Source organism: Pantherophis guttatus, chromosome 4 (genome assembly GCF_059756535.1).
Source record: "Pantherophis guttatus breed Tessera chromosome 4, ASM5975653v1, whole genome shotgun sequence".
Classification (NCBI taxonomy): domain Eukaryota; kingdom Metazoa; phylum Chordata; class Lepidosauria; order Squamata; family Colubridae; genus Pantherophis; species Pantherophis guttatus.
This window is the reverse complement of record NC_142066.1, coordinates 134,028,976-134,053,923: the sequence shown is the minus strand read 5'-3', so window position 1 is coordinate 134,053,923 and position 24,948 is coordinate 134,028,976. Positions and strand designations below refer to the sequence as shown.

The 24,948-nt window shown below is 39.8% G+C and overlaps 1 protein-coding gene across 2 annotated transcripts in view; it reads right to left on the bottom strand.

The window, feature by feature from the left end:
• The window catches only part of ST8SIA6 (ST8 alpha-N-acetyl-neuraminide alpha-2,8-sialyltransferase 6), a 42,749-nt gene that overhangs the window by 8,854 nt on the left and 8,947 nt on the right, over positions 1-24,948 (bottom strand). The window contains exon 4 of one of the 2 annotated variants that reach the window (XM_034401979.3): positions 12,805-12,891. The exons of the other annotated variant lie outside the window; for it this stretch is intronic. Within the exon in view, the coding sequence (XP_034257870.1) occupies positions 12,805-12,891 (87 nt within the window). The remainder of the gene's footprint in view (positions 1-12,804; positions 12,892-24,948) is intronic. 2 annotated transcript variants of the gene reach the window in all.

Below are 24,948 nucleotides of genomic sequence, written 5' to 3'. Positions count from 1 at the left end.
ACTTTGCTGTTATGGGATGGAGCGGTGGAAGGTCAACTCACAGAAAATCCATTCTGAAGTACACACTTTAGTATTTCAGAATTATCCCATGGTAATTATTCCTGGGTAAATTTATATATAGGAATTATTGGTTGTTGCATTTTATTCGTAACCTCACTGAAAGCCCAAGGTTACGATGTTCCAAAGGAATGGGGTCATGGAAGAGAGGCTCTTCTCCTGGCCCCATTAGCTGGGATTCCTTGATTGACAGGATCTGCAGCAAGAGTTCTCTGTAATATGGGTGGGGCGGGCCTGTCCCATATGAGTGAGATGGTTCTTCCAGTAACCAGGACTCATGCTATACATGGTTTTATAGATACCTTGATAGATACAATTCAACACCTTGAATTGCACAATGAAGCTCATGGAACAGCAGAGTAACATGGGTTACTCCAAAGGGGCTCCAAAGATTCGCTGCACTGTTGCACTATGCACAAGTTGAAACTTCCTAATGGTTTTCAAGGTTAGCCCCATGTAGAGCACATTGCAGTAGTCCAAGCATTAGATGACCAAGGCTTGAATGATTGAGCACATGGGACTCCTCATGCAGAAAGGCCACAATTGGCACAGCACCTGATGTTCTGTAAAGGCTCTGCTTAACTGTGACTGCCACTTGCTCCTTGAACCGGAATGTTCAGGAGAACCTCCAAGTTGCAGATTCGATCCATCTGAGGTAGTGCCTCCCCATCCAGAATTAAAGATGTCTAAATCCTGGATCTTGGAGTTCCATCCACCTAAAACCATTCCGTCTTGCCAGGATTCAGCCAAAGCCTCTGTCTCCCCGTCCAGGTCCACACAGCCTCCAGGCATCTTGAGAGGATCTGCCCTGTCCAACTCCATCACTGTAATCATTATATAGCAGCAGTTGCTACTTTAATTAATTCTCCAAGGAAGTAAAAAGGTATGAGACATAAAATGGGTGCAGAATGTGTTACGAATTAGGAGAGAGATCTTTATGAAATATTTTAATTCTGTAAGGCTTTACTTACCCTATTACTACCATGAATAGCATAGTTCGAAGGAGCCAATACAGATATGGAAAAATAATGATTTTTTAAATTCATTATTATTCATTTTATTCATTCATTATTATTATTCATTATTAATACTATTTTGTTTGATTGCTTGTTTGTTTGTTAATTAAAACATTTATAGAGTCACCTACATTCTAACCAATCAAAATATCACATAAAACCACATTAAATCTATGAAACTAAACACACTAAAACATTAAAAACAAAAACCTGGCATCAAGTCAAACTACTAATATTCAGTCATCTAATCTTATTTCAGTGCTTGGGGAAAAAGTCAGGTCTTCAAAGGCTCTATGAAAGGCTAATATGGTAGAGGATTCCATGAGGCAGGGGATGCACAGTATTTCTTGGCTCCCATCATATGGCAATATTTAGGGCAGGGGTCTGCAACCTTAAAACACTCAAAGAGCCATTTGGACCTGTTTCCCACAGAAAAGAAAACACTGGGAGCCACAAAACTTGGGTAGGCATGGCCAACTCGATGTCACTCACTTCAGCCAGTCACATGACCCCCTAGCCACACCTACCCAGTCGGTCTTTAGGACAGAGAACCGGTTGTTAAAAAACACCGGGAACCAAAAAACCCTTTTGACATCTCTCTCTCTCTCCCTCCCTCCCTCCCCCTCTCTCCCGCCCCCTCTCTGTAGCTCTCTGTCTCTGCTCTGGCCGCTTCTCCATCCCCCACAGTCGCCCTTACCTTCTCAGTCCAGGTGAGGAGTGACTGGGAGGGGAGAACGAGGGGCAGGGCCAACCAGTGGTGGGATCACCTGACAGGGAGCCACAGCAGAGGGCCCAAAGAGCCGCATGTGGCTCCAGAACTGCAGGTTGCTGACATCCGATTTAGGGGTAGGGAATAGAGGTGTGTACACTTTATCTGGCCTGGTAAGGTGGGTAGATTTAGGGAATTAAGAGTTAATGATTTAGGGAAAGGTAGTCCCACATGTAACCTGGCCCCATGTGATATAGGGCTTTACAGGTGATGACCAACACCTTAATTTGCACCCAGAAAAACCTGGAAGCCAGTGCAGCTCATGCAGCAAAGGTGTTACATTGGCAAATCTAGGGCCCACATTAGTATATGCCCTTATGCATTGTGAACCAGTTAAAGTTTCTGAGTGGTCTTCAATGGCACCCCATGTAGTGTTTTTTTAAAAAAAGTGGGGAGTCCCTGAGGATTTTACTCTGCTAGTTATTGCTGGCTATAGGGGGTAGTAGTCATCTCCATTTCAGAACCATTGAGCCAGCACTATCCAAAGACATTTTGTGGTCATGTGGCCAGCATGACATTGCAGAGTGCTGTTACCTTCACACTGAAGTGGTACCTATTTATCTACTCGCATTTACATGCTTTTGAACTGTCAGATTGGCAGGAACTGGGGCGAGGATCGAAGCTCGCAATTGGGTCTCACACCTGGGCTACCAGCTTTCTGATCGACAAGTCCAGCATCTTAACTGCTGAGCCACTATTGGGAGTGCATTGCAGCAATCCAAATATGAATGCTACTATAACATTTTTTGCAATGTTTTCATTTTACATCTGCATTTTACAAAGTACATTTACATAAAAAAAAGAGCTGTGTAGTGTTGTATGCAAGCATCTACTTTAGCCAAAGATGTGAATATCAGTTAAAATGTCTCTATGATGTATAATATTCAGAAGCAAAGTTATTCCCAAAGCAGAGAGCAATATAACCAAAAATGGTCCAATGTTTTTTTTAAAATTAGAAACTGATACAAAAAGTTTGCAGTTAATTTTATGCTTCCTCTAATGAGGTAAATGCAATCAAGCAGTATTATGTTAATACCATGCATCAGTGGGACAAGAGGCAACACAAGAATATTTGTTAAATTATTCCTTACTCATTTCTTAAGATGAATACAATTATGCCAAAATAAATACTGGCAATGTTTTGATTTTAGCACCTGTAATTACACATACTTTCCTCTTTGAGAATCACCAAATAATACTTGGTCTATGCATCACCTTGGTTTAATCGCACCTTGGGATGTGAGAACTTACTATCTAGTATTTATAAATTGTACATATTTTATGAAAATACTTTCCTTTGATGTAAAATAATTTAATAGCACAAAACAAAGACCCCTCTTTCATACAATAGAACATATAAAGCCAAAGTCAGCAGCAAAATGTGTCATTAAAATAGATTCAAACTAATAGATTCAAACCAGATTCATACTTATAAACTAATCATCAATCAATGAGTTTAAGCTGGTAGGAAAATCAAAATAAAACAGCCCAGGAGGATGTTAATTAACTCTTGAAAAAACATGAATGGATAAAGCCTTTATTGTATTCTTGTATTTATGTTATTGTATTTCCATCTCAAGATGCTTAGAGTAGCTCTGGAGAAAGGTGGTGCCAAAATCAAATCAGTTTGAGTCCAATCAAATAAGATTAGATCAAATCAAATGAAAATTATATAGGGGAATCATAAACCACAAACACAAGCTCCCATATCAAAATATGATCAGAAATTTAAAGACTTCCATAAGAGAGGCAACTGAAAATCATAATGACACTCTTCATCTACTAGAACTGAAATTCTGTAATTTTGCACTATTTGAGCACCTAAAATTACTTTCAGCTCACTTTTTGAGCCATAAAAATTATTCTCAAGTTACTATGCCTTAGAAGTTTGCCTGGAAGATTTGCATTACAGATTATATATGGTTATATATATATATGTGTGTGTTTTTTAGGCATGTAGTAGTGCCAAATATCTGTAGCTCGGGTGTAGGATGAGACTGGAGGTTATTCTCTGAACCTGAGGGTTGCTTTCCAAATGTTTTGTACTGGGCCAGGTAACATCATCAGCAAAATGTAGGGAATGTCAGTATTGGTCTTCTTCTGCTTATAAGTGCTTTGCATGTTCAGTAGATCTTGTGATGGGAGAGTCACTTCAGCTGAGGGTCTAGTGATGGGTCTTGTCAGTGTAAGTCATTTAAAGTGAAGGTCTTGTGATGGGGAGATCACATGAGGTGAGGGTCTTTGGGTCAAATGAAATGTTGGTTGGGGGAGTTGTGAATGCTGCTTGGTTGTGCAGTTGATTTGAATTCTCAGGGGTTCTTGGGTTGTAAGTTGAATTGCTTGTGGAGTGCCAGGTTTCAATAAACTTACAAGTGTGATGGGTGGTAGTGTGGCTGATAAATCTTGTATTGCTCCAATCACAATTGGGACTGTTTAGTGTCAGTGTGGGTAGTGATTAGGGATTTGGGATCATGGCATTTACTGCAAGCTGGTGTTCATGGATCCTTGTTTTCAATTGATGTTTGTACCACATAGAATTGGCTGCAATTGTTATAGTTGTTTTTGTAAATTACATTGTTTCTTTCATCCTTCTGTATCATGTCTTTGGTTGTGGATAATTCCTGACAGATTGTGGCTGTGGGTTTGTGGGCTATTGTTATCCTAGAGGTTGAAAGAAACAATGTAATTTAATGTAAAAATCAGCTGTAACAATTTCAACCAATTCTACTGGGGACAAACATGACATCAACTGAAAACCAGAATTCATAAACACCAGCTAGTCAATCGCCATGATCCCAAATCCTTAATCCCTACCCACATTGGCACCAAACAGCACCAATTTGATTGGAGCAATACAAGAATCATTAGTCACGCTACCACCCACCACACTTCAGGCTTCACCTGATGTGACCCACACCTGACCGCTCACAAGACCTCTCACAGGGGCTTCACCTGAAGTGATTCACACCTGACCCTCACCTGATGTGACCCTTCCATTACAAGACCTACTGACATCTTGAAGCCCTTATAAGCAGAAGAACACCACCACTGACATTCCATAAATTCCACTGAAGATGTTACCTCACAAAATGGTAACGAAATGTTCAGAAACTACCCACAAGCTCGAAGAATGAATCTCCATTCTCACTTATAGCCGTATAAAAATATTTCTTTCAAGTCAGAATCAGGAGCTTCCTGGGTATATATTTATGTAGTTTTCCTAACAGCAATATGAAACTGCTTTGTGGCTGCCCTTTTCTGAGGTTTTTATTTTTATTTTTTCTCAATCCCAGAAATGAATTTTTCCCATTCAAATGCTATCAGGCTTGTGTAGCTTTTGGGGACCACCCGAGCTCAGCCAAATGCTGTTGCTGCGATTGGTTACCAACAAGGCTTTATTTTAAAAAATACTTTATGTAGGTATTGAGGATTAGTGTTAAAATGCAGATCACAAAAAGAGACCAGCTATATAATACAGACTCTCTGAACTGTAAAAATTACAGTAGCTTCTCCCAAGGGATCATTATTGGATAACATACTTTTAAATAAATGGATCTGTTGTATAAATTGAACTCCAGAAACTACCATTGTAATTATGAATCAAGATATAAAAATACTATCTGGAAATGATATATTATGCATAACTTTGATATTAACAGCCAGATAATTAAAGGCATTTGAGAAGAGGTAGGATTTTTTTCTGCAATTTGTTCCTCCAGATATAAGCAGATTATTATAAGGCTATTGTGAATGTATGCCTGAATTTCAACAAATGTAAATTAACTATGAACGATTATAATAAATTATGGTTGCTTTTTATTGAAATGCCTATATTTTATGTTATGTATGTATGTAATTCATATAGCCACCAATCTCCCAAATAAATGACTCTGGATAGCATACAACAAAACTAAACATATATGGAATTTTGATACATATTTATGTATATACAAATATTATGTCTGTATCTTTAAAAAAAATTGTCATTCTTTCTAACTTTCTCTGGTATTTATTTTTTGTTTTATCTTCAGTTAATAAAAACATTTTTTAAAAAAAGCTACTACCCTAAGTGTTTAAAATATGTGCATTCAAAAGTATACACTATGTAGCATGAAGCTCTGGTTGCCCATATCTCTCACAAATGAAGGCAAATATATGTGTCCCAGGATAATGTTGCAGGATCCAATCTGAGTTAGTGATTAGGTCCAAGGTTTATTCTTCCAAGGTTTTGGGCTGACTAGGTGGCTCAGTGGCGAAGACACTGAGCTTGTCAATCAGAAAGGTTGGCAGGTCGGCAGTTCGAATCTCTAGTAGAAGTGTCCTGCGTGAACAGGGGGTTGGACTAGATGACCTCCAAGGTCCCTTCCAACTCTGTTACTGGGCTCGTGCTGGAAGTTTCCTGATGATCGGCTCCAGCATGAGTCTGAAAGCTTAGAAGAATAAAATGTTGGTCCCAGTGACTGATTCAGATTGGATCCTAAATATGTAGTAATTAGCAAGATTGCTGACCAAATAGGACATTATGCTTGTATTACATAAATATTAATCACCCATTTATTTCCAGTTCCACTTTTCTTGATTTGAGCCCACTATATTTGAAGAAATAGATCTTCCTATTTTACACATTATTATTTTATATTAATTATTACACATTAGATTTTTATCCTCCCTTAATTACTTTATAAATCACTCAAGGCAGCAAACACAAATAAGCAACCACCCTGTAAGGTAGGTTGGGCTGATAGAGAATGACTGGCCTAAAGTCATGTAGCTTAAAAGGTTTCATGCAGCTTAAAAGTAGATTTTGGCATGTTTTCATTCTTTCAGTCCTTCAATCAATATAATATCAAAATCTACTTATTTTGCATTGGAGCCTTTTAATAAATCTTACTTCCATTGTTTCAATTTTCTCCTATTTAACAAGTATTTAAATCTGATTAATGGATACATTCAATCACCAGTTTGGTTTAGTGACTACGTTTGGTCTGGTAGTTGTTAGGAATCTGTATTTTCTGATTTGGGCTCATAATATGAACAGATACAGGCTCATAAAGTGTTCTAGAAAAACATTTTCTTTTGAAGGGCAATACAGAATCCCTTAAATCAGTTACATTCAAATGTTTCTGGAATTGTGCAGCACATCTCAAATCACCTGCTCCTAAATCAAGTTTTTTCATAGCAACTGTTGTTCCATACACCTATTAACATATCTTTCTGCCATGATAGTTTCCCCCTTTTATTTCCATAGCAGCTTTAGCCTAGAATTACAGCATTTGTATTTAGGCCAACAACACAAACAAAAATGTAGGTTAATTGCCAGGCTGTGTGTTTCAACTGAGAATTGATTTGTGACCACAGATGGTGACAGACATTCTTTCTACTTCAAACTTCCTATTTAAAATGACCTGTCTTGGTGGGTGATTGATGTTAAGCGCTCTGCACACTAACTATTACATATTGCTCATTAATTAAATACTGGTTTTTTTCCTTGAAAGTTATATGTGGTGCCAAATCATTGACCACAATCATAGACCACTATGTATATGTGTGTGTGCACGCAGGCGTGCATGTATAAACAGGATGCTCAAAAAATATTTTAGTCCTGATGGTACCCAACACTGTTTCTACAGTACATCTCTGCCATCATATGCCATGCTTTATCTGATTTTGAGGAGCAGGAGGGAAACTATTGTCTATCTATCTCAAGGTAGCCCCTATGCATGTCAATATATATATTGCGATATATATATAGCAATTGAGCCCTTGTCATGGTCGGATCACTCCCTCCTTTGCTTTGACTTTGAACCACCACACCCCGCCGCAGGGAGGCAGAACCGATGAGGTGGTTCCACCTCAAACGCATGATGGATCCAGATAGGTTCCAGACGGAGCTTGGGCCATTTCCTGAGGCTTTGGCTCACGACTCGACTGAAGACCTAGTGGCTGCCTGGGAAAGGGCGGCCACTGGAGCTTTGGACCGGGTCGTGCCTTTGCGGCCTCTGACCCGGCGCCGGTCTCACCTGGCTCCTTGGTTCACCGAGGAGCTGAGGGAGATGAAGCGCCAGAAAAGAATTCCTGGAGAGCAGTTGGAGGGCCAGCCTTTCTGAATCTGACCGAACACTGGTAAGGTCTCATATTAGGACCTACCTAGTGGCAATAAAAGCGGCAAAATGTAATTATTTTTCCGCTCTTATTGCATCATCAGATAATCGCCTGGCCGCCCTGTTTAGGGTGACCCGCTCCCTGCTCCACCAGGGAGTGCGGGAGGATCCCTTGGAGGGCAGGGCTGAGGACTTTGTGCAGTGTCTGTATGACAAAATCGCTCAGATTCGAGAAAACTTGGATTCTGACTGGGTAGATTCAGGAGGAATGATGGAGGCAGGTCTTGAGAATATTATCTGGGATTAGTTTGATCCTGTGACTCCCGAAGACGTGGACAGGATTCTGGGTAGACTGAGCGTGGCCACATGTTTATTGGACCCGTGTCCCTCCTGGTTGGTGCTGGCTTCTTGGGAGGTTACACGAGTCTGGCTCCAGGGGATTATTAATGCTTCATTGAGTGAGGGTGACTTTCCCACCGCCTTGAAAGAGGCGGTGGTGAGGCCTCTCCTCAAGAAGCCTTCCCTGGACTCGGCAGTGCTAGCGAATTATCATCCAGTCTCCAACCTTCGCTTTGTGGTGAAAGTTGTTGAGAGTGTGGTGGCGTGACAGCTTCCCCAGTACCTGGATGAAACGGTTTATCTAGATCCATTCCAGTTGGGCTTCAGGCCTGGATACAACATGGAAATGGCATTGGTCGCGTTGGTTGATGATCTCTGGAGGGCTCGGGACAGGGGTTGTTCCTCTGTCCTGGTCCTATTAGACCTCTCAGCAGCTTTTGATACCATCAGCCATGGTATCATGCTGCACCTGTTGGAAGAGTTAGGGGTGGGGGGCACCATGTTTCAGTGGTTCACCTCCTTTCTCTACGACTGGTCGCAGTCTGTGTTGGCAGGGGGGCAGAGGTCGACCCCGATGCGCCTTGTATGTGGGGTACCACAGGGGTTGGTCCTCTCGCCCCTTCTGTTCAACATTTATGTGAAGCTACTGGGTGAGAATATCTGTGGTTTTGGGGTGAAGTATCATCAGTATGCTGATGATATTCAGCTGTACATCTCCACCCCGGACCACCCCAATGATGCCCTGGAAGTGATGTCCCGGTGCCTGGAGGCTGTGCGGATCTGGATGGGGAGAAACAGACTCAGGCTCAACCCATCCAAGACCGAGTGGCTGTGGTTTCCGGCATCCCGATATAGTCAGTTGGTGCCATCACTGACTATTGGGGGCGAGTTGCTGGCCCCCACGGAGACGGCTCGCAACTTGGGTGTTCTCCTGGATTCACGGCTGTCTTTAGAAGAGCATTTGATGGCTGTGGCCGGGAGGACTTTCTATCAGGTCCGCCTGATTCGCCAGTTGCGTCCCTTTCTGGATCGGGACTCCTTATGGAGTGCATGAGTCCCTTACGGTCACTCATGCCCTTGTCATCTCCCGCCTGGACTACTGTAATGATCTTTACATGGGGCTCCCTTTGAGGAGCTGCCAGAGGCTCCAACTGGTCCAGAATGTGGCCGCACGGGTGGTTATGGGAGCGACATGGTGTTCCCATGTAACACCTCTCTTGCGTGAGCTATACTGGCTCCCGGTGGTCTTCTGGGTGCGCTTCAAGGTCTTGGTTACCACCTTTAGAGTGCTCCATGGCTTAGGACCGGGGTATTTACGACGACACCTTCTGCCACCAGTAGCCTCTCACCGGCCATACGCTCCCATAGAGAAGGGCTTCTCAGGGTGCCATCACCCAAACAGTGTCGACTGGCGGCCCCCAGGGGGAGAGCCTTCTCTGTGGGGGCACCTGCCATCTAGAACAAGCTCCCCCCGGAGATATGGAGGATCCCGGACTTACACACTTTCCGCCGCGCCCTCAAGACCTTTTTATTTCAACAGGCTGGCCTGGCCTAACCTCCTTTTTAATTGTTAATTTTAAATTTGTTTTAAAATAATAGGGGTGTTTTAAATTGTTTGGGCCAAATTATTTAATGGGCTTTTATATTGTTTTTAAATTTTGTATTATGTGTGCTTTATCTTTTGGCTGTTCACCGCCCTGAGTCCTTTGGGAGTAGGGCGGTATATAAATTTAAACAATAAATAAATAAATAAAATTATTTTGTATGACTGTTGTCCAATGAAGATGGGTTACCACTGCATGAGAAGGACAAAGACAAGAGCATGCAACTAATTTACTGGAAAATAAGTGGAAGTCAGAAACTTCTCAGTCAATCCCAGTTTAAATGCTGGGATCAACCTATCTTATCTGCCATTAAATATTCAGTACACCTTTTTTAAAAGCATAGACTCTGTTTCTTCAATACTCTGAGAGAGATTTTCTGGATTCTGAACCTAAACTTCCCAGAGGATTGTTTGGTTAATTTTTATAATATATTTGGCCAGGTTGAAATGCTACTGGTTGCACCGGTTCGCGCGAATCGGCAGTAATAAAAGATACCGGTTCTCCTGTAAAAAAAAAAGCTACCAGTTCATCCAAACTGGTATTTCCAACAACCAACTGTGCCGCACAATTTATATTTGCTAGAAAGCAGGAAATCCTGCTTTCTAGCAAATCTAAATCGCGCGGTAGATCTGTTCCTCCCCCTTGCTGTTCTACTTACATTCGTAAACCTCCTTTTTCCGTGCAAAGCACGTGTTTGGTGAGTGCTGCGTGTGCACAGGCAGCAAACCAGTGCCAAACTGCAGAGGATTACACCACTGATTTGCGAGAAACACACATATGAGCACACAATATGTATTTCCACTAAAAAAATTCCAGGACAGTAGTAAATTTTTTAACAGAAAAAGGCTGTTTTCTCATATTTATAAAAAGATTAGAATGCTTGCTATTCTCTGTTCTTTCAAAGCAAAATCCTAGTAAAATTTTAATGTGTAGTTTCTGAAAATTATAATAAGGAAAAGCACTGACAAAAGACAACTTCATGGAAGCAGATACTTGTTGTAAGATACTTTCTCATAGAATCATTGACAATTCAGTTGATTACACATGCAGAAATGAAAATATACATTTATTTTATATTTCAATTCCCCGGTCACTGATGGAAAATAAAAGGCTTGGGTTTGGAATCTTTATATCATGTTTGAATTACAGGAAGTACTGCACAGAATGTTTTTTTAATTCTGCTTTTTAAATTGTTATTTTCAGTTTTGATCTGGACATTGTTTTTAAAATTAGTTACTTGCTAACCTGCTACAAAGAAAAAATTCTTTGTGTTATATATGAGTTATAAAGAAATCAAGAGGGAAGTAGGAATGACTTTAAGTCTTGGCAAGATGGGACTAGAACTTAAGGTCTCCCAGTTTCTAGTCTGTTACCTTAACCACTACGCCAAACTGGTCTCATTGTATGCATACTCTTTTTCACATTTTATACACCACCTCTTTAAAATATTAGCTTCTATTGTTCACAACATAAAATACAGTGTAATATTCCCTACAGCTTCAAGTATCAGCAGGCTTGGATCCAGTCCAACCTGAAAATTTAGAGATGTCTATGGCTCAATCTCCCAAAAATCCTAGCATATCTGGCCAAAAGCATATTACCTAAAAATTACCTAAGTTGTTTTCCAAACTCATCCAGAGAATGTAACACTGAAGACGGCTATTAACGGGAGTCTTTTCAAAAGATTGAAAAGATGAACAAATACTCATCCATTCTAAGATACTTTTGCAATATTTGAGCAGCAAGAACCAGTATGCAAAGCACATGCCCACTGAAATTAGTTTGACTTTCAAGTTCAGGGCCCCATCATCTAAGACAGTCATTCTAGACCTAGAGCAGAAATCTTTCCAGTTCAACATTCTGCCTTCCACAGGACTAATTCAGAAACAGGATGTAGTTGCCAATCCCTTTTCTTAATTCCCTAGCAGTTAAAAAGAGCTTTTATTTAAATCTAAAAGGAGCATGTCACAAATATGATTACTCATTGTTGGCTGATCTTTGCATGATGCAATGAATACAAATTGCAATTGTTCAAATTTCCCCATCTAATTAATGATTCAGTGTGTTGTGCAAACCCAAAACAAGGGTTTATTGACTAAGCAATGTTTCTATTACACATGGGTAAACATTTCATACAAACTGAGCCACTGGTAGCTGTATTCTCCATGATCTTTCTGTTCCTTTTTAAAAGGTATTTAAATGGTATCTTTTGGTGAAAAAAAAACATTTTAACAAAAAACAAAGTAAGTGTAACAACCCCCTACTAGACAACTTTTTATTTTAAAAACAAAACAAAGACAAAAAAGCAAGAAATCCTGTTGCTGAACATTTCAATCACATTGCTGTGTCACTGCAACCTCCTGCCCCTAACAATAGAGTGTGGTCTGCAGCTAAAAAATATCTGCCTGTCTCCACTCCACAAAGAAGCGGAGGGGCAAAATCCACAAAGAAAAGTATTTGGGCAAAATTAGTACCTAATATAAATACATGTTCACATAAATGTAGCATAAGGACATGCATTGCCCATGTAAGAACATTCTACGTAATATATCTTATAGAAGGAAGCATTATCTATATTGCTAAAATGCGCCCACTAAGCTAATTCTGGTTAATTCTGCAATTCATCCACAAAAATAGAAAGAAAAAGTAGTATTACAGATCATTTCTCTAGTTTTCATTTCACTGAAAATTGCCCTAATATAGCACTGTATTCCCAAAGTAGTAAAAATAAAATGCAAACAGTAATATATTTCAAGTTAGAGTGTTAAAAATACAATCTTATTATTTTAGTATATCAGATTTTCATTTAAAATTCTTCTGCATATGAATTTGTAGAATTAACAAACAACAAATTAAGCTTATGTGTCACACTAACTAGTTCCACAGATTCAGTGGGGCTCATTTCCAAATCCCCTTACCTGAATTTGGCATATTCTTGTGGCCTTCTATTCCAGGTACAGTTCTGTAGATTACCAACTATTTGCAAATAATAATCTTCAGAATATCTAAAAGAAAAAGAATTCAACACATAGCAAGGAAGCAGATGGTTATATTAACATTTCTTTCTCAACATCTGATGAAATAGATGTATAGCATTGAAAAGACAAGCTTGCTAAGAAAAACAAAACCTGGTCTCCATGGTAAGAGAAAAAGTAACCTATTGCAAAGTTTTATTTTCTTTGTGACTTGTATTTTATTTATTTACATTTATATAACTGCTCATCTCATAAGCAACTGACTCTGGACAGCATAGAACAAAATTAAAATAGAACTAAAAGCGTACCCACTATAGGATACACCTATAAAACAGGTGTATCCAACCCTTAGGCTTGCCTAGGCTGCATTAAATGAATTGTATATAATATAGTTAATGTATAAAACTGTTTCACCCCACTGTGATTGGCCTTTACCATTCATGCCATTAAGGAAGACATGCTGCAGATCCCATTAGCTCAATTATTCCAGCTGGTGGGGTCCAGAAGGAGGCCCTTTTTTGCTGTGTGCTTCTGCCCTCTAGAACATTTTGCCACCCAATGTGAGGTTGGCACCAACCCTCCTATCTTTTTGTGAGGGCCTAAAGATGTGACTTTGCCAGTCAGTTTGGGGATTCAGTGGGGAACAACAGAATGGAGGTGGTTGATTGAGAAATCCCACCTCTGCTCCATTCCACTCCCATCCTTCCCATGTGTATCTTTGGTTTTGATATTAACATTTTAGGTTTTTTGTTTTTTTTAAAATTTGATTTATATGCCGCCCTTCTCCGGGGACTCAGGGCGGCTTACAATGCGCTAAGCAATAGCCTTCATACTTTTGTATATTTATACAAAGTCAGCTTATTGCCCCCACAAACTGGGTCCTCATTTTACCTACCTTAGAAAGGATGGAAGGCTGAGTCAACCTTGAGCCTGGCGAGATTCGATCTTACAGTAATTGCAGACAGCTGGTGTTAATCACAATGCTATCAGTCTGCTGAGCTACCAGGCCCTTAGTTTTAACTACGATGTAACTGTAAGCCGCCCAGGGTTACCCTATGGGTAAGATGGGTGGCCTATAAAATTTATAAACAAACAAACAAACAAACGTGGCCCAAGGTTGGATATACCTGCTGTAAAACATACTAAAATTTTGCTAGAATGAAGGAATATATGCTAATATTTTTAATAGATGTAAATTCTGCAAATTGAAATGTACCAGCATAACATAGGAGAAAGACTATCTTAGACACAGGAATTAGGGAAATAATGCACTTATCATGTCTAGTAGAACATAATAAGAACTTCTAAAATAATTCAGCCAGTAATTATACAGGGCATGTTGTGAGGTACTTTGTGATGCCAGTTATATGGTTTAAGAGTTTGACCCTTTATTTATATACATGTACATACAAAGTTTTAGATGCTACTTACCTAAAGTCCAAGGCCTTTACAAAAATACTATCCAAATAAAAATACTGAATTTCTAAAAAAAACAACTCCAAAACAATTGAAGGCAGTTCTTTCACCATTCTCAACTGCTATCTATAGATTGTCCATGTCTTTGACTTGCTATACTTGTACAAAGGGCAGCCAAGGAAATAATAATTTATTTATTCATAGCAATTTAAAATTATGTTTCCTGTTTCACATCCAGAATAAGGGGCATGTATTCTACTTTACAGATACACCATAATTCTTAATTTAAGAATGATCAACCTCTATTTCAGAAGCAAGAAATCTTTTTGAGCTTGGATTTAATATAAATGGAATTAACACCGAGTTAACTGCATATCTTAATATGATTATTCCCTTTGAAGGAGCCCTGGTAGCGCAGCAGACTAAAGCACTGTTATTAACATCAGCTGCCTACAATTACTGCAAGTTCAAATCTCACCAGGCTCAAGGTTGACTCAGCCTTCCATCCTTTCTAATGTAGGTAAAATGAGGACCCAGACTGTGGGGGCAATAAGCTGACTTTGTATAAAATATACAAAAGTATGAAGGCTATTGCTTAACGCATTGTAAGCCGCCCTGAGTCTCCGGAGAAGGATGGCATATAAATCAAACGAAAAAAAAAAAAAAAGAATTGGATGATTTCTGTCTTCCGTCAGGCACCCATGGACTTCATGGTTATATGAAAGCTTTCCCAATCAATCCTGAATGGGACATACATTTCACTGCACCAGAGAACATTCAGATTCACAGCCTAAATTCCTTCTAAAGAAAGATCTGGAAATCCTGCCTGAAACAGATTCTGAGACAGGGATCTTTTCCTATTTTTGTGCCAAAGATATTTTCTTGTTGTTGAATCAGGTCCTTAAAACATTAATGAGAAAGACAATCTCTGTGAAGGCAACATAGAATGGCACATTGCCTTGAATTTTCATTGATTTATTTCTTGGCGTCTTTCCACAAGCTTTTGTGTCCAAAGCTAGTGTTCTGAATACTTTTTTTTTAAATGAACATTTATCTGCTGAGACACATTTTCACAGAACATCACATTCATATGCAATGAGCCATCTAAAGGTTATAAAGATGGCGACAGAATAATTTGTTTTTCCTATAATAATGCATCTTGCATAGAGAGTTTGTTCAGATGTAAAAAAAAACAAATTTAGTGGGTTAGGGTTCAAAATTAGTTTTCTTTAGAGTAACTAGGCTGAAATCCATAAGCATATGTATGTTATTAGTATTATTAAGTCCCATATAATGTATTCCAACTAAGAGGAATTTACAGTACAACCTTTAAACTTCAATTGTTAGCATTTTAATGCCATACTCTCTGGAACAGCTGATATTTGTTTTGCTAAAACCCTGGGTAGCCACAGATTCTCTGTCTTTGAAATAAACTTCTATTTTCCTACTCAGATTCTACTATAGATTCAAAAATGGGGCCTAGTGTAACTTACTGCCAGCAATGGCTTGCACCGGGCCCAATTAGTCAATCACATAGAGTTGTAATTGTACTATAATTCAATAGAGTTCCTATAAATTTGGGAGATGAGAAAAACCTAATCCTGGTATAAATCATTATATGATTTAACTTTTTTCATATAACCATTCATGCAAAAATCTCTATATTCTATCAATGAGAACTCTAAGCAGGACAAGGCTCGAATCACTTCCAGAACAATTCAAATGTTGGAAGAATTGAAAATGGGTAATCCTACTGTGCAATTTTAAGAGAAGGAGTAGAACTTCTGAAGCCCCAATCACAACTCCTATTCCCAAACAAATTTTGTAGCATGGATTAAAATACTGCTACATCTTTTAAGTCAGTGAAAAGCCAAAACAACAAGTAGCAGTAATGTTTCTGATCAGTTCTTTTCTTTCTGTCTTCACAGCCATATTGGAGTATGAGAATCCAGTTATTATGCAGCCAGTAATGGTTCACCTAAAATGGCACACAAGTTGTGTCACTGAAGCCATTATAGATGTCATGGCAACTTCTGGTTGAACTTCCGGTGCCTTAAGAAATGAGGACTGCAAACTCTGCAGCCCCGTTCCAAGCTCTCCCTGTCAGGGCTTCATTCGAAGCCATAGCCACCCTGGAGGGGTGGTGAAGCAAAGGGGAACTCAACCTCTTGCAGGTTGAGGGGAGCCACATCTCCTCTTCCTGACTTGGAAAACCCCTTCATCCAAAGACTAGGAGCAGCAGCAGTCAAAATGGCTGCCATGAAGCCAGGGAACATCCACAAACCTTAAGTTTGTGCAGAGAAACAGTGAATGATGTGTGGTCTGGGTGAGAAAAGATTTATTGCTGAAGCTTGACCCCCCTCAAAAAGTAAATTAATAATTTACTATTAATTGGAAATGAGAAGATATAGCTATGCGTAATAATAGTAGAATTATATGCAACAAGAAAACTAGAGTTTGAATGAGAAAATTAGAAAAAAGAATAGGAATATGTTGAATGCTTTAAATGATTGTGATTGATATTAGAAGTCACTATTGAGATATTAAATAATGGAAGAAAGAAAGGAACTTTAATATATAGAGAGAGGAAGAGTTAAATAATGGGAATATGAATAATAAAATGAATTATCATGTCTTTGAATATAATAATGTGAAAGGGGGAAAATGTTAAAGAAAGTTTAGAATGGAAGAGTGGTAAAGCAATGTATTAATAATATGGAATAAGGAAAATGGAATGTACTAATTATGAATATGTTTATTTGTATTGAATTGTATGATACTCAGATACCACACCATTCACATAATGATATGTATAAACTATACAAAAACTGATTAAAAATATGTCATGGCAAAGTGTGTAACTTCATTTCTTTATACTTGATTCAAGGACCAACAGAAATGGGACTACAATTAAAGGGGGGCTTATACTACTTGGCACACAACAGGCTTGCACCTTCCTCTTAAGTCTGTGGGATATGTTTCAAAGTTTGGAAGCATGCTTTCGATGGTTGAACAAAATGGCTGACATGAGAACGGAGTGCCAATTCTTAAAATGGTTGTCAGTTCAACCATTTGAAGATCTTCATGTCATCCTCTCATGTAAGAATTAGGTCGGTGTGTATTGAAAAAATAAGCAAACTACAACCATGCAGGACAAATACTAAGAAAATTACCACAGCATATCTATAAAAATAAAAATGTAAATGTCCATTTGTACATAACCGCACATCTCTGAAAGTTCTTCACTGATTGCTTTCAAATTTTGACACAACATTGCATCCGACTACAGGCGTGTTTTTATATACCTATATTATATACATGTCACACCTGTGACAGGTAAAAACATGAAAAACATTGGAAAACATTGAAAGACATTGAAAAACATTGAAAAACATTGCCATCTGCTGGACGTAAAACCAACATGGCAACCTCCCAGCCCTGATTACGCTCAACAGATTTCTGCTCCTTATATTTAGACTCTCCATATTGCTTCCAAGAAACTGCACATTTGGAAGGCAGAGATGCCCAAGGGCCATATCCTGCCACCAGGCTCGGCAGGTAGGCAGCCGGCTCCCCGCCGGGAAGCCCTCGTAGCTGGTGCTTCTAGGGCTGGGCAGGGCCCACCTGAGCCTGGCTCTGACCTCCCCCTCCCCCAGCCACCCTGCGAACTAGCCTCGCCCGCCACTGCTGCCCATCCCCTTCACCAGCTGCTCTCGGGGCTCCCTCCAAAGAACACCTGGCAATGAGGCTGCCTGGGTCTGCTGAGCGGGAACCCTCCGTTCCTCGCCTGGCCCGAATCGTGCCTGGCCCAGTGCTACCACGGGCCCTGAGGTCAGAAAGACCAGCCGCTAACCGGCGCTATGCGAATCCGGTCGGTGAGCAGGAGATGGAGGCAACTGGAGCCTCGGGGTTGCCTTTGACCAGCGCCGTCTTTGATTCCCAGGTGGGCACTCTGGCAGTTCACAGAGCCTACGTGAAAATTTCGGCCCCTGGCAGAAAAGGGGCTCCAGGGAGGCTTCAGGGGGCGGAAACATTCCCATTTTAAATGTATAGGCATATTCATGCCTGGGATTTATCCACCAATCCAATACAACAAGAAGTCTTTAAAGCCCGGTGTTTCTAAATCTTTGTTTTTAAATCACACAGGCAAAAAAAAGCAGGTTGGAAGCAAATGGAGGACTTGGGAAAGTAATGATTGGGGGTGGGGGAATCAATGAGAAAAGCAGAGATGTCCGGAAAAGGATGGCCGATGTAAATAATAATAATTTTTTAAAAATCACAATCAAAGGGGATTTGGGCAGCTAGCACTGGAAAAGCCAGCTTTGGAAAGCGCCAACTGGGTACAAAAAGAGGAAGGGGTCTTTTTTTCCTCAGAAAGAGCTGCAGGGAAAGAGCCAGGTGGGAGAAAAGCCTTTGTGCAGAAAAGTTGGGCAAAGATACCTTACTACCAGGTTTCATCCTCCTCCTCCTGGAACCGCTGCTGCTTTTCTTCCTTTTCTTCCTGGCCATAGCCACCCAACCTCTGAAGATCCAGTATTTCCACCTCATCCAAAAGGCCAGCTGGGGGCAGAAGGATGGAAGGGGTGGCGAGGGCTTTGTGGGGTCCCCCTGATGGGGGATGGCTTGAAGTAGATGAAGGGCTCAGCTAGGCGTACGAGAGCTGGAACTGGGCTCGACCTGCCAGCTAAAGAGAGCTGCTGTGTGGGACTAATGAGGGGGCGCTTGGGGCTTGGAGTGCTTGGAGCTTGGAGCGGTAAACCGCATCCAGGAAGCACTACAGTAGAGAGAAGCAGCCGGAGTCAACCCTGGCTTTGCTATCCATTGCAGATGCTAGATCGGCCCCCTGCAAACTCTTGTCTCTTGAGGAGCCCGGCCAAAGTTTCCCATGCTGCTTCAGCGAGCACTCCTTGAGAGATGAGAGTTTGCAGGGAGGCTGATATAGCATCTGTAATGGACAGCAAAGCCAGGGTTGACTCCAGCTGCTTCTCTCTGATAACAGGCGGCCAAGCTAACTGCCTGAAGGACCCCAGTCAAAGCGCTGAAGCATGAGCAGCGCAGGAAACCTTGGCTGGACTGCTCGAGAGAAATGCAACAATTTCTCTGCGGACCACCAAAGTTTTCTCGTGGACCACCAGTGGTCTGCGGACCACCAGTTGGTGACCACTAGTTTAGAGTCATTGACTTCCCACAAGTGCTCCAAGTCCAACCTCTCCTGAATTCTGTTGACCCTCATCTGGTGCCAATTTAGTGCTGAACTTTAGTCAACCAGATTCTTGTGTATAGGCTTCAATAAATCTTCTATGCTTACAAAAAAAAGACAACTCATCTGTCTGGAACCCGCACTACATATTGGACATTAATACAATAAAATGAGTCCAGAAATATTTCACAAGAAGAATCCTCCACTCCTCTGCTCGCAACAAAATACCTTACGCCACCAGACTTGAAATTCTAGGCTTAGAAAACTTAGAACTACACCACCTTCAGTATGACCTAAACATAGCTCATAAAATCATCTGCTACAATGTCCCTGTCAATGACTACTTCAGTTTCAACCACAACAATACACGTGCACACAACAAATACAAACTTAAAGTGAACCGCTCCAAACTCGATTGCAGAAAATACGACTTCAGCCACAGAGTGGTCAATGCCTGGAATGCACTACCTGACTCTGTGGTTTCATCCCAAAACCCCCCAAATTTTAACCTAAGACTGTCTGCAGTTGACCTCACCCCGTTCCTAAGAGGTCTATAAGGGGCATGCTTAAGCACACCAGTGTGCCTATAGTCCCTGTCCTAATGGTTCTATTTGTATCTATTTTATGTATTCAATTCATGCTTATACTTATATATATTACCTAATACGTTCTTGACAAATAAAATAAAATAAAAAAATTAAAATAAAAAAATTAAAATAAAAATAGTCCTGATTCTTTGTACCTGACAGATGCTATTCAAAATTTTCCCCCTCTGTCTTTTGTTTTATACAGAGTGAAAACATTTTCTTCATGTTTTCCATAGCTGGACTTCTAATATGTGTGTATAAAGAGGTAGAAAGCATCATCACGAAACTCTGAATGCTATTAGTATTCTCTGTTATGCTTCCCCCACCTCCAGTAAATTTGCGTAGGTTAAAAATTTGTCCCAGGCAATGACTCTTCACCACCTTTAGTGTGATGTAGTATGTCAAACTTTGTTTCAAGTCAGTTTTGTGTCTAAACTGGGATTAGGACTCTTGGTCACTATACCAAACACGTTTTCTGTTTCTAGTGTAAGAGAGGCTTTTTTTCCTTCTCAGTTTGAGTGCCATTTTGCCCTGTAGTAACAGTAAAAGACATTACAGGTATGAATTTAAGTGGGAGACAGGATACACAGCTAGAATAGAATAACAGTTCTAACTGTGAGAAATGAGATATGTCTGAATGAGGGTAGAAGGGGGTTTTGGAAGGAAGAAGTCCTGACATATATCAAGATATTTGGCACAAATCACATAACAGCAATTTTTCATTATGTTCAGTCTGATTATAGTGATAAGCTGATAAAGCAAATTTGCAAAAAGAAGATCCCTCCCCCCAAATCTTTCCAATTTATAGTTCATTATTCATGCTTGTATACTCCAGAAATACAGAAAGTATTAAATACTTTATTTTAAATGCTCTTAAAATAAACATTACAGTGCAGCGAACACTGGAGCATTTAATAAATGTTACCAATTCTCCGATATTGTTAATTTTACTAAGCTTTCTGTTTTATGGAAATCTTAGGGTCAGACTCAGAGGTGGGTTTTAGCAGGTTCTGATCAGTTCTGACCGGTAGTAAAAATTCTGACAGGCCCTGCCCCCATCTATTCTCTGCCTCCCAAGTCCCAGCTGATTGGGAGGAAATGGGGATTTTGCAGTAACCTTCCCCTGGATTGGGGAGGGAATGGAGATTTTACAGTAGCCTTCCCCTGTCACACCCACCAAGCCACGCCCACCAAGCCACACCACACCCATCAAGCCACACCCACAGAACCGGTAGTAAAATGTTTTGAAACCCACTACTGGTCAGACTATAATTCAGCAGAGCAGAGAAAAAAGAGTGAATAATAGTATCTATTCAGCCATTCCTTTAGTTATGCTGGTTATCATCTTATGACAGAAAAATAATTTTACTTAGTAGCTTGAAGCTTAAGGGAGGAAATCTCTATAAATTAAGGGGTAGACTATAAAGCTGATATTACAGAAGGGGAAAAAGTGACTTGGGGCAATGATTTCATCTAGAGAAATTCCTGCCAGTTTACAATGGGAAGTTGTTGCCTAAAGACATTCACTGGCTGAGGATAAGAAAATGAGAACTCTCCGGCTCCGGAAAAAAAGTCATTAACTGGCAACATAATAGAAAATGGCAGCTGCAACATTCAATTCCAGAGAATCTCACAATCTGAACACCACTTTTAAAATCATTAAGTAGGAACCTGATATTTCTACCTATTCTCTGGAAATCACGGTAGATGCAAAAGGTTTAGGAACAGCCTTAGGCGTATGAGGCCTTGAAAAGATTTGTGTAATCCTAAAGAAACACTTTAGCTCAGAATATAATGGGAAGAAAGATACTCTGAAGCTTGAAATTCAGAATCTAAATAGCTTAGACCTATGAAATAAGCATATGCTCTGGACCAGGGGTGTCAAACTCACGGTCCACAGGCCAGATGCATCATGTTCTGGAAAAGCCCACCCCATTTTAACAAAGGGGAAAAAAGTCGTGATACATCACTTGACGACAACACGATGATGCGAGTTTGACACCCCTGCTCTGGGCGGTGCTTTCATTCATAGCAAGTAGAGTTTCCAGGAACGGTTTTTTTATAGACTGGCCTAAAATATAACAAGATAATACTGCTCCCCATTCCATTTCCAAATGCCAGCTGGACTGGCAATCCGTTCTTTGGCTCTAGGATTGGGGAAAATTCCTTAGGTGTTTCTGGAAGTGTCACATAGGCTTCAGCGTCAGAATACAGTCTCAGTCGCCTTTTGATTCCTCCAGCTTCTTGAACTGAAACCTAATTCAATCTAATTGAACCCTGTTTAATCAATAAGGTATAGTTCCCCTCACACATATGTGCTAGTCCTTCCCGACTCTAGGAGTGGTGCTCATCTCCATTTCAAAGTTGAAGAGCCAGTGCTGTCCGAAGACATCTCTGTGGTCATGTGGCCGGCATGACTAAACACCAAAGGCACACGGAATGCTGTTACCTTCCCACCAAAGGTGGTCCCTATTTTTCTACTTGCATTTTTATATGCTTTCGAACTGCTAGGTTGGCAGAAGCTGGCACAAGTAACAGGAGCTCACTCCGTTACACAGCACTAGGGATTCGAACTGCTGAACTGCCGACCATTCACTCAATACCTTATTAATAAATCAGTAATTATAATAAAAATAATAATAAATCAATTGATTATTAATATAATCAATAACTTGTTAATAAATAATTATTTATCGAAATTACTTGAAAGAATGGTGGATAAGACACTACATGTTCTTTGCTTCAAACTTATATAGTATATCCAAGTGAGGTAGATTTATTTCCGAGGCAGGAAGCCTAATTAGCCAAAAGCAGTGGTGAAATCCAATTTTTTTTTACTACTAGTTCTGTGGGTGTGTCTTGGTGGGCATGGCAGGTGAAGGATACTGCAAAATCCCCATTCCTGCCCCAATCCTGGGGGAAGGATACTGCAAAATCCCCATTCCCACCCCACTCTGGGGCCAGCCAGGGTTGGTATTTGCCGATTCACTGAACTACTCAAAATTTCTGCTACTAGTTCTCCAGAACCTGTCAGAACCTGCTGGATTTCACCCCTGGGCAAAAGCCAACTATCACTTAGTCCATAGCATGAGAAAGCCAAGATAAAGAATACATTAAGACAGAGGGAAAAGTAGGGAAAGGAATGAGTAGATTCTACTTTTGGGGATAGAGCAAGGTATTGCATTGAAGTATATAAAGACACTGCCATGCTGAGATGGGAAATGGGACAACTTACCATAGCCAATTCACTGCAGCCAACTCACCAAAGCCAACTTGCCGTAGGAAAATTCACCACGGCCAACTTACAGCGGGACAACTCAGTGCAGGACAATTTAACAATTCTATTTAATTATTGAAAATAAATAACAATTATTTTAATTTTTTCCATTCATATTTTATTCTGTCCCTCGTTTTGCATCCTTTCTTTAATGATTCTATTCCACTATTTCGTTGATAAAGCAAAGATAAGAATTAGTATTATCCCTAAAGTACACACCTATAGATGCATCCAGAAAAATATTATGGTAATGTTCAAAAACTCTTAATTCTTTATGATTACGCAGAGATGGAATTCCCTTCTACAGATATTACAAAAGCACATGGAATATAAGTGTTTTAATTTTGAAGTGTTAAAATGGATAATTAAGTGATAAAATAAATTTCTACTTCTTCTGATGAGGTTATAAGTTTTTAAGAAAGATTTCTGGAATCAGAACAGACTGGGGTACATTATGGCAAAAAGTACAGAAGTTACTTATAAAAAGCCTCTTGTCTATATTCTTAATACTTGAGTATGTCCTTTGTATGCCAGTACCATCTGAGAATAGTCAGTTACAAGGGACCTAAATAGTTATACCCCAAAACTTCTTGAAAGGTCCAATTTGCTTAAAGATCATGCAAATACCAATCTGGCTAAGTGTCATGTAAACAATCTCCAGCAAAATACTAAATCAACTAGTATCAGTCACATACGATAAATCCTATACTCTACTATGGTATTAAAGTAATCCTTGGAAATAATTTTGAAGGATACTATGGTTTCTGAAGAATGAGCAACAAGTCTTTCACTGTGAAGTTGCCAATTAGGAATTTATAACTAATAAACCTTGTCCTATTTTAGTTCTTTGACACTTTCTGTCACATTTTCTCTATGTCCTCTTTGATGTGAGGTCTCAAAATTATATTAAACTGAAGTTTCCCCACCTATATACATCTTGCCTTCAACCTAGTAATATCTTCTGAAGGAAATTCTAAGTTGGTCATCACTGCTTGACTTTAGATAGCAGCACATGAGAAAGAAGATATCAGATTCTAATGTTCAGTGAAGCAGATACTGTTAATTACTGTGTTGCTTTGAAAGTTTTATTGTAAATTCATAAAAGATCTATAACTGTAAGATACGTTGATATAGGTCAAAGATTTCTGAAGCTGCATTAGAATTATCAGCATGCTACGGTGCATAAAATCCAAAGATGTAAATTAATGCAAGCTCTTAATCTTTGAATAAGAAATAGTTAAAGGTTTGTCTGCTTTTCTGTGTAAATAGGCTCCAAAAGCATTCCATTTTACAGCTATTTAAAAATTTCTGTAATGGCAAGGGTTATGGCAACCAACAGCTTGACAGGCTGCTATTGACTCAATCTGACTTGTGTGCCTCAAAGCCTGATCCTGCTGAATCAGTTGTTCTGACTTCTTCTGCCCTAGAGGTCCAGTCTCCACTACTGTATAGCTGGATGGCTGTGATAATCAACTGTGTTGGGTTATTTGTCATGAAAAATTCATTGACATATTATGTATGAATGTCTTGACATGGAGATTCTTTACCAAAGCAATGTTGATATTGAAACAGTATTTGTTAATCAAAATACCAAAAAAGCTTGAATG